The sequence below is a fragment of the Poecilia reticulata genome, linkage group LG4 (genome assembly GCF_000633615.1).
Source record: "Poecilia reticulata strain Guanapo linkage group LG4, Guppy_female_1.0+MT, whole genome shotgun sequence".
Classification (NCBI taxonomy): Eukaryota; Metazoa; Chordata; class Actinopteri; order Cyprinodontiformes; family Poeciliidae; genus Poecilia; species Poecilia reticulata.
This window is the reverse complement of record NC_024334.1, coordinates 3,253,458-3,263,419: the sequence shown is the minus strand read 5'-3', so window position 1 is coordinate 3,263,419 and position 9,962 is coordinate 3,253,458. Positions and strand designations below refer to the sequence as shown.

The window sequence follows — 9,962 nt, the reverse complement described above, 5'->3', positions numbered from 1 at the left end:
AGTACAACAGCTTGAGATGAAAATGAGGATAAAGCAGAAAAGGTCGCATCATCAGTTGGGCAGTATCTCAGATATTTCGAGCAAAAAAAACTAATCAATAGTTATCGATATTGACTGATAGGGAAGCCCTTATGTGGTGATACGTTTTTCAGCCACATCGTCCTGCCCCAACATAAAATTTCAGTAGTTTGATGTAGAAACGTGTCAGTGAATCAGAAACAAAATCACATTGTCTTTTCGTAAGCCGTTCACACAGAAGGAAATCAGTAGCATGAACAGCAATGCAAAAAATTATAATAATCTGATTTTAGCAACAACAAAATGAAATCAGGGTTGAGCATCAATCAGACTGGTGAGCTTTAGCATAAACACATCTAAGCTAGCTGGTAAAATCTGGTAAACGGTATAGACCATTTTATTTACCACCCACTAATACTTTCACTTCTTTAAAAGGAAATTAGGAAGTAGATTAACGTCAAACTGCGTCTGTGTGATTAAAGATGAGCCAACAAGTCTGAGAGGTTTAACAACTGGAAATAAGCGAGAGGTACGMATGCCAGTGAAACCACTCTGCCTCCTTGTTCGTCTTTTACTACAGACATCAAGACTTTGCAGTGCATCTTTCAGCCAGATGATGGGAGTTATGGCTGAGCAGCGAAGACGACTGAACAGATGTGCRTCGTTTTGGAGCGTGGAAGCTTCTCCCCGACTATCAGTGGTTTATCTTGTAAAATTTTAAGGGGTTACACATGGCTGGTTGGAAAAGGTTGGAAGATAACAGAGCGGGGGGGCATATAGGGAGAATTATATCGCTTGATTTGGGAGGAAAACACTCAAAAYTTCTTGGTTTTTAAATTTTAAATATGCTCATTATTAAAGAACGAGGTGGACTCTGTCACTCGGGAGTTTGTCTTCCTCTCCTCTTCCTGTTGTTTGACCTCAGCTGTTTCCCATGACCACATGTCTCTAGAGCATCCATTTTACCCTGGAGTATAAATAGACTCACGCGTTTTATGATCTAAACAGGCCTGGCTGTTTGACAAATACTCGCCACATACCAAAGTAGCTATGGCAGAGAACAAACTGGGAGAGCAGAGCAGCGAATGCAGCATCAGAGGACAATCTCCCCTTTTACTCAGCCACTCTCCAATGCCAGCGTTGGCCGTCCTCTGGAGTCCAAGGGTATCCATTTCAACAATCACATTAGACTGACAAAGAATCCAGCCAATTAAATTAAGCTGCAAAAAATAACAACAGCATCACCACCACCCAGATTCCTCCAGCTCCTGATGTTGTGATGCTGGAAATCAGCTGGTAAGCTTAAATAAAGCAAGTTTGGACTATGCAGATGTGTATTTCTTGGTAAATACATTTTAACTTCAGTAATTAAGATGCTATTTTGGTCATTTTGACGATATTCCACCAATCAGTTAAGTGTATTTATATTTCAAATTTCAGCAACAAGGCAGTTCAAAGTGCTTTAAATCATAAAAATACAAAAATCAACAGTTGAAACATTACATTTTCAAAGTGCCGTCATTACACATCAAAATGTTGATTTTAATTTATTATGTTTCAGAAGCAGCCCTATCAGCTGGTTTTTAGTCTAGATTTAGAGGAACYCAGTGTTTCGGCTGTTTTGCAGTTTTCTGGAAGTCTGTTCCAGATTTGTGTTGCATAGAAGCTGAATGCTGCTTCTCCATGTTTGGTTCTGGGGATGCAGAGCAGAACCAGAACCAGAAGAGGTCTGGAAGGTTGCTATGGCAACAGCAGCAGATCTTTAACGTGTTGTGGTGCCGAGCCGTTCAGTGATTTAAAAGCTAACAGAAAATGTTAAAGTTTATTCTCTGGAARGGCTGTAGAAGTGGGTGATCTGCTCCATCTTCCTGGTTTTAGTCAGAACGCCAGCAGCAGCGTTCTGGATCAATTTTCTGATTGATTTGTTAGTCAGACCTGTGAAGAAGCTGCTGCAGTAATAAATGCGACTAAAGATAAACGCACTGAATGAGTTTCTCTAGATGTTGCTGAGACATCAGTCCTCTAATCCTGTAAATGTTCTTCATGCGACAGAAGGCCGACTTTGTAACTGTCTTTATGTGGCTCTGAGGGTTCAGGTCAATCTAAGACGGCATTCAGACAGGAGATGCTCGGTATATCAGCAATGGTATTAAGGCCAAATATTTCAACTTCAGCTTCATCAAACTGCAGAATATGTCTGAAAGAAAAGGTCTTAGTTCCTACTTTTAAAACTGTATTCTTGCTTTTTGTGTTGGTTTTAGAGTAACATCGTCATCTCTGCTGAGTGGCATCTAAACAGCAAGAGAAAATGGTTCTGTTTTTATACAGTGACTGTAAATATCTGAGTTAATTTTACCTGTAGGAATTAGTCGTGTAGAAAACATACACAAAGACAAAGGCAGGTAAGTTGGGACTGATTAAACCCTTTCACCTCCTTTTCTGCTTTTACCACTACAATTCTCATATTTCTTTCCCCAGTTCTTTCTTTTCCTTCCTCGCATTTCTGAAATTACACCAGCTGCATGTTTCCTTTGCTTCTTTTTAAGTCATTTTGTCCTCCTGCTCATGCTCMCAGCAYKTTACAGATGGATAACATGCAACTTTGTAGYTTTYGTGTCTGCACGCACTTGCAGACGCTGCCAGAGGCAGTTGATGAAAATCACAGCTTCTGGGAGCTATCTGTGCCCATCTCGGTGTCAGGCTCTCAGCTCAGRCTCTTGCTCTGACACACAGGTGCACAGAAAGCATGGCTGGACTTGCAGCTAAAATGCCACAAAGCAGCAAACATCTCAGTAGTTCTGTGACATGCCAGCCAACTTTCACCGTGCATCAGCATCAGTAATTTCCACTTGGCTTGAAGTTTTGCCTCAAAGCGTTGTTTCTTTTCTGTTCTGATCTCACATTAACTTAATGTTTCCTTGGAAGTTTATTTTCACAGRTTTATTATTTACTTGTTTGAAATCTACAAGTAAATAATGTTCTTTTTCTTCAAAATCATTATTTATGCAAGAGTAGAAATCCAACAACAATATGCTGCTGCTCCCATTTTTCTCAGTAATCTGGACGATGACAGAGCAATTTATTTTTTCTGCATTAATGAAAACAATCTAAGCTTAGATCTGACTAATTAAATCATCCAGAAGCTTTTGTAGTGAGAGTAAAGTAAGAGAAACATAGGCACCGAAACTTKGCAAACAACTACAGCAGCATTGATTAGATGCTAAAGATGCACAGCCAATTAGGCAAAGATCTGAATCTGATTGTTTTTCCCTATTGATCGGTTCAATTCAGAAAAATCTGTTTCCCTCCAGTCATTAAATGCAACAAAAGCAAAAACTCACACTCTTTTAGTGCCATTTAAACAACATGCTTAGCTTAGTGTTTCATAAATATCTTGTACTTTAGACAGAGCTGCAAACACAGAATTAAAAATAATGGGGATAATCTTTAATTTCTATCGCCTCTCAAACCTCAAAGAAACTTTAAATTATTAGTATTGATTGGTGCATATCTTAATGTTTACTGGATAAACATGGTCGAAATCAAATTAGGTTAGGTGAAACAATTATTTATATTTTAATTGCTAATCATTTTTCAGGAAATTGACAGTACAGTAAGTCGAAGCCACATTGCTTTAGACCTATCTGTAAAAATAAACACCTTCACATGCCATTTCAAAACCCCACGCAGCAAATACAGTAAATGTGAGGCGATTTTATTTTTTAAATGTTATGCAATTCTAATTTGTTTTTGTTAAAATCACATGCATATGCAGAATTAAAGCGCGTCCTACCTTGTGAGCTTCGCCCAGCGGCTGATAGCGGTTTGCAGACCTGCAGGTTTGACTGCAGGAGCTACGGCGCTGCTGGTTTGGATCCTCCGCTGCAACTGCAAAGTTCAGTCAGCGGACTACCAGGATGAGTTACTGCCGACACCCGGATGAAGCCTGCAGGGAGAAGCAAAACCCGAACCGTCCTGTCACAATCAGGAGGGAGTTTCTGCCCTCATGCACGGAGATAAATGTTTCCCCACATCAAACCTGCCTGCATGCCTGCGCAGACCAATAAAAGGAGCTGCTTGCAGAGCGTTTGGCTGGGGTTACCTTATGATGCCGGAGGGGAGGGGCGAGTATGGGGGCCGTTTGTAAAGTCACAGTCAAAAATTAACAACAATTTGGGTTATTTTTAGCCTTTCRTAAGACGGGYAAAAGACTTCCTTTTTAAAATKTATGCATTTATAATGTGMTTCAGTCATAGTTTCARGCTAAATATTTAGTTRTCAAGTTATTTAACTAAATAATTAGCTCGTTAGCTAGCTAAATATTTGGTTAGTAAGCTCTACATTAAATATTTAGCTATCAAACTGCATATTTAGTTAGCAAGCTATTTAGTTAACTAAARCTAACTATTTGAGCTAAGCTAAATATTTCACTGATCTAAATAGTGAATTTGCACATTAGCCGAATATTTAGCTCAGAACTAAATATTTAGCATTAAGCTAAGTGTTTAATTAGAAACTAAAAGGTGGTTTGTACAATAAAAACATAGCCTGGTAAAAAGTTAGCCTCTTGTCCTAGCCTTTTCCTACGTCTGGGCTTGACTACTGAGAAATGATTACCTGGAGGCCTGGACTGTGTTGAAGTTTTAAGTTTGTCCGTGACGTATGTAGTGACACAACGAAAACTTCACCGGAAGTTGTCTGCGCTAAAAACAACCATCCTGCACTGTGAAGAGAGAAGAGCCGATCSGAACCAGGTGGCTGTTAATGTCATTCAGCTTCGTTCACGTCACCACCACCATTAGTAAAACTGCGCAGAAAATTAACGTAATCGTTTACGAGTTCTCTTCCTGYTCGCTGATTGGCCCGATAGAAAATCTACCGGAGAGAATCCAAATCAAGGGGAGAAAGCCCGGACTGTGCTGCAAACGAAGGCTTAAATCTAATACATTGGTGGTTCAGGTCCAGCAGGGGGCGCTGAGGAGACTAATAAATTCATACATGATGTGGTAATTAAAGCAAATTATTCCAATCGTAAACTTTGGTTGATTGTGCTTTTTGCAACAGTAGCAACAAAGTGTAGTTTTCTGTGTTTTTAAATCTAAGAAAAGCAGAAAGAAGAAAGAAAGAAATGCAGAGTAAGATGTTCCATCCTGACAGTGAATCTTTTAACTCGAATTAAATTATGGTTTACAAATGCATTGCTATTTTTCCTGCAGAGATACAATCCAATTCACAATAAATCAGAGTTTCTTGGCTTTAAATCAAAAATAATTACAATTTCACACTGAATATACAGCCAAGGGTTGTTTTCATGTATCTACATTGATCAAATTAATTTTCTTCCCCAGAAAAGCTTCAAAATAAARCTCTTGCAGTCAAAATATTGAKCCATGCAAGTAATGTACATGAAAAGGTAAAACATGTTCATTTCCATTTGCACACAAGTCCACATCTGGCAGAATGCATGTGTCATTAAGGCCTTTTTTTCTCAACTGCTGCCCCCTTGTGGTACTTAAAGTTAGAACAATGCCCCAAATTAATGCTTTTATTTCCCTTATTAGTCACCTGCTCGTTTAATTTGTTTTTAAAAAAATCAGTAAGTCTGACAGAAGACTTGACCTACTTCAACATGATTGTATAAAATAAAACAAACATTTAAAAAAAATCCAACCTGCCTGTACTCAGGTAAAAGTTGGGGAGGTACCGTGAATAACTGTTGAGTCAGTATAATATATATTTTAAATGATGTAATCWGACACAAAAACTTTAAAGACTAAAGTAAAAATATGAGAGTGATCACATAATTAGTAAATAACCAAATTAGCCACAAAAAAAACAAGTCAAAGGTTTTTCAACGTCAACGTTTTTAAGTGAATTCTTACAGTAGGTTATGCAATTATTGCGCATTAGAACAGSGGAAAATAGGCAACTTCTGTTTACATCGGAACAATAACAGCAAATGCGAAAAGCAAAGCAAGCTGAAGATTGTCTGCAGAAAAACTGAAAGACATTCTAAATATACAAATTACATATTTTTAATAAACGACCATTAAAAAATAACACAAAGCTTACTTTGGTCGTTAAATAGTTAAAAAAATTTCGAGACTGAGCACCTTTTTAATAATACTCGTTGAGTAACCAATCAAAGGAAAGTATCAGCCTGAAGAGCCAATCAGAATCAAGAGAGGGCGGGCGCTTAGTCGTTACGGACAGCTCTCTTCCTGTTTCGCATGAAATCAATAAACTGCAGCAGTCTCTCAATGAGGAAGAGAGAAAAAGCGTCGGTAGTAATAATAATGTAAGTACTTTAGTTAGCTAACGTGACTTTTATTGTATGTAAAAGATGATTTAAAACCGGAATGGGGCTAAAGTGGTGACGTAACTAATTGTTTGGATTTATTTTAAAGAACCAGAGCTGCTGCTCACAAGACCTCAGCATGTGATATTGATTAGTAAGGGAAGAAAACATCCTGCAGGAGAACCGCTGCTTTGTTTTCACAGCCATTAAGGTGAAGTAGATTTTAGTTTCAACTCCGAGAATCTCTTCATGTTTCTTTTAGTTTCGATATTGGCAATAATAATGATGATGATGATGCAAAGTTTGGACTAAATGTATTCTGTAATGATGTAAATGGTAATGAGGATTTAATTTGTTATTATAGTAATATAAGCTGGCATCAGCTCAGATCACAGCTTCTGATTTTATAACTTTGGAAATTAGAGTTTTCTTACTATTTTTGCACATTTTTCTCGTTCAAAATCGTAAATACAGACAATTTCAGAGTTGTTCAGCTTTGTTCCATGTAGAAAACTACCGGATTATCATTTTAGTCCTTTTTTTGGGTTATTTTTACATCTAAATTAAGTCCAGTTATAAAACCTTACACCAGGTGGAGGTGCACAATTATACATTATATTATTGTACATTATACATATATTTCTTTATGTACAATTTCTGTTTAGTGAAACATTAATTCTCTTTTTTATTATTTTAGAACTTCGCCATTTTATGCAAATTACTATTGATCCCCCCCCCCCCCTCACTTTAATATTTCTTTATATCAAAAGAGAAATAAACTGTGCTGCAGGGTGGTAGTTTTACCTCCCAACAAAAAATGATGTATGCAGCAAAACAACCTAAACTGTGTCTGATTTTCTTTTTTTGAGCTCAAAACAATGCATCAGAGTGAATTCTGTTTGCTGATGAAAATATTTCAGTTCTTAGTTCAATATGTCTATTCCAGTTCTGAATCTGACCAGTAACTATAACGAGATTTTCAATTCTGACTAAAAAAAATCCTATTGGTTGTTATTTTCCAGCAGTATTCCAATGGATGAAGTCTGCAGAAGAGTAATTTAACCAAACAGAGTGGAAAGAACCGCAGTTTTATTTAAATTTACATCCTAGAAGTAGGAGCAAACATGGTGCATGTCTACAACTGCCATCCTTTCGCTTCGCAGCAGATTGTACAGGTAAATGGACTGATGCTGAGCCAGATTAAATAAAAAACCAAACAAACAAAGAACAGTTCTTCAACGTGTTTTGCTCAGGTGGAACAGGAACCTGGACTCGTGTGCTGTGGAGGCGGGGCGCTGTTTGTTGTGACAACAGGAGGATGCAAGGTCTGCTTAAAGTATTCCTCATTTTTATCCCTTTTTATTTGTGACAACGTGTTTGGGGGGGGAAAAAGGCAAAACATCCTGTTCGTTGTAGATATATTCAAACACAGTTATTCCTTATACATTACTTTATGATATCACAGCTTCTTTTTAAAGAATTGTTTTTATATGTGGTGTATAGGTTTTAGTTATTTTTACATTTTATGTTTTTTTGTGAGCAGTTTATTGTAATTTGAGATTTTGTTCTTTGCTGTTGTGCATGGCAGCATATTTGGGCCATTGTACATTTCCGCCAAAAAACGTTGCAATTTTTAGATTAATCGAAATTTTAGATTAAACTTTAACATTTATGAGTTTGAAAAATCAAACTTTCTGAGTTTTTCCAGCAAATCTTTTTTATTTTTGGAGCTCAGAAATGTTCTTGTTTTTTCTAGAATATTTTTTAGATTATTCTGAAAATATTTTGCTGTTTGACTGAACTTCACTCCACCCTAGTATACTGTCGTAGTTCTACATAAATTTCCCCCATCACGGTATTAATAAAGTTTACTTAGCTAGCTAGCGCGACGATGCTAGCTAGCTAACTAGCTAGCGCGACATTGCTAGCTAGTTAGCTAGCTGCTCTCGAGAGTGATGCTTTATCTGACGGTAAGTATTTGTAAAAGATGTTAATATATGTGTTTTAACTGGACCCAGGTGGAGGTGTACAATTTGGAAACGGACGGCTGCCCTCTGATATGCCGCTTTGCTAGCATGGGCACAGTGAGGAGGATCCAGCACAGCTCCATCGGTACGGACACTTGTTCTTCTCCCTTGTCGTTCCCCAGAAAATTATGCACTCCCCTTTAGAGAACAGCAAGATTAGAGAACCGTAAGTTTTCTAATATTGCTGCCTTTTTATTTTTGTTTTTAATACATTTTGAGGGGTTAAAGTCAGAATACATGGAGATGATGAAGGTGTATAAATACTTTTGGTAGAACCTCTCCATCAGGGCCGTGCAGAGGCCACTAAAGGGGCAGGTGCTCAACAACAAAAAGGGCCCATCTAACCACCTTCTAGGACAGAATATTAACAAAGCCACTCAGCTTTCAGAGTTTAATAAACAATGATAAATTACAAAAATGTGACGTATACAATCAAAGCTAACGAACATATGAGCATAACACTATGCCTATGTTAGATATTTTATTAGTAATTTCTTTCTGCAGGTCTATTTTGTTATAGGAAAGTATTGCAATATTCAAACCCGCAATTTAGCAACATATGTAAGTCAGAGCTGGACCACCAGACATATTTTGTCTTTACAGAATTACACTATTAAAAATATAAACAAGGGCACAATGCAACCTTATAGTGACTAATCTATAAAAGAGCTGCCTGTTTGCTGCAGTGGAGATGAAGACGGTCCATTCAGGAAAGCAGAGCTGCATCAAACTTTAACGTGGAACTGCAGAAAAACAAACGCAAAAGCAAAAATTGAATTGTTGATGCATGTCACCATGAGAAGACTACTGAGTTTTGCTAAAAAAACAACTTTTTTTAAACATTTAAATCACACATTTGTCTCATGAAGTGAATTTTTTTTTGCAAAACAAACTTATTTGCGCATGTCAGAAATATTTTCTTCATATTCTAAGTTTTTGTTTGTGACTCAAAGTTTTGCTTGTGATTCTCACATGACATTGTTTGCAGGGCCTAAAATCACAATAAAAGATTTCTGATGTGTGCAAATAAAAGTTTGTTTGGCAAATAACTTTTTAAGTTCACAAGACAAAAATTTGTTATTTAAAAAAAAGTATTTTAAACAAAACTATTTGGTTTTTTTTAAAAAAAATCATTACAATTCCAAAAGTTTTGATTACAATTTTATTTTCATAACTGAGGTTAGATTTTTTCCCCCCCATTGAATAATTGGGGGAAAAATTTTAACTTCATACTCTGCGAACCAGACCCTAAACTGGAGTTTTTTCGCCTTCTTTAATTACACACTTTATATCTATCATGATAATGCTGGGTGAGTCCTTCAAGATACATTTACCTAACGCCAGAATAAATTAAATGTACATTATGCAGCAAAGGAAATTAGAAGATTGGACATATATCCATTATGGAGATGATCTGTTTTGGACGGGCGATGTGCCCCTATTGCATCAGCGATACTAAAGAATGACTGATATCATTAAAGATACAGGGAAGAAGCTTTGTTATCTTGCTTTGCTAGCAAAGTCGTTAGCTAGCAGCTAGCTAATAGCACAACAACAACAGCCTAATGTCTGTATGATATTTATACTGAATCGATAGATAAGAACAGTTTCTCCTCACC

The 9,962-nt window shown here is 37.0% G+C and overlaps 2 protein-coding genes across 7 annotated transcripts in view; one reads left to right on the top strand and one right to left on the bottom strand.

The window, feature by feature from the left end:
• Positions 1–4,651, bottom strand: part of LOC103463126 (uncharacterized) — a 39,037-nt gene extending 34,386 nt beyond the window's left edge. The window contains exons 1-2 of the mRNA XM_017304344.1: positions 4,636–4,651; positions 3,812–3,964 (exon numbers count right to left, since the gene is read on the bottom strand). The gene's annotated coding sequence lies outside the window, so the exon portion shown is untranslated. The remainder of the gene's footprint in view (positions 1–3,811; positions 3,965–4,635) is intronic.
• A 1,577-nt stretch (positions 4,652–6,228) lies between these two features.
• hps3 (HPS3 biogenesis of lysosomal organelles complex 2 subunit 1) overlaps positions 6,229–9,962 on the top strand; it is a 33,968-nt gene continuing 30,234 nt past the window's right edge. For 3 of the 6 annotated variants that reach the window (XM_008406302.2, XM_008406303.2, XM_008406298.2), the window contains exons 1-5: positions 6,229–6,316; positions 6,426–6,527; positions 7,339–7,491; positions 7,570–7,641; positions 8,335–8,428. In XM_008406302.2, the coding sequence (XP_008404524.1) occupies positions 7,441–7,491; positions 7,570–7,641; positions 8,335–8,428 (217 nt within the window). In that variant the 5' untranslated portion in view covers positions 6,229–6,316; positions 6,426–6,527; positions 7,339–7,440. The remainder of the gene's footprint in view (positions 6,317–6,425; positions 6,528–7,338; positions 7,492–7,569; positions 7,642–8,334; positions 8,429–9,962) is intronic. The other 3 variants (XM_008406299.2, XM_008406305.2, XM_008406300.2) reach the window with 3 other exon arrangements.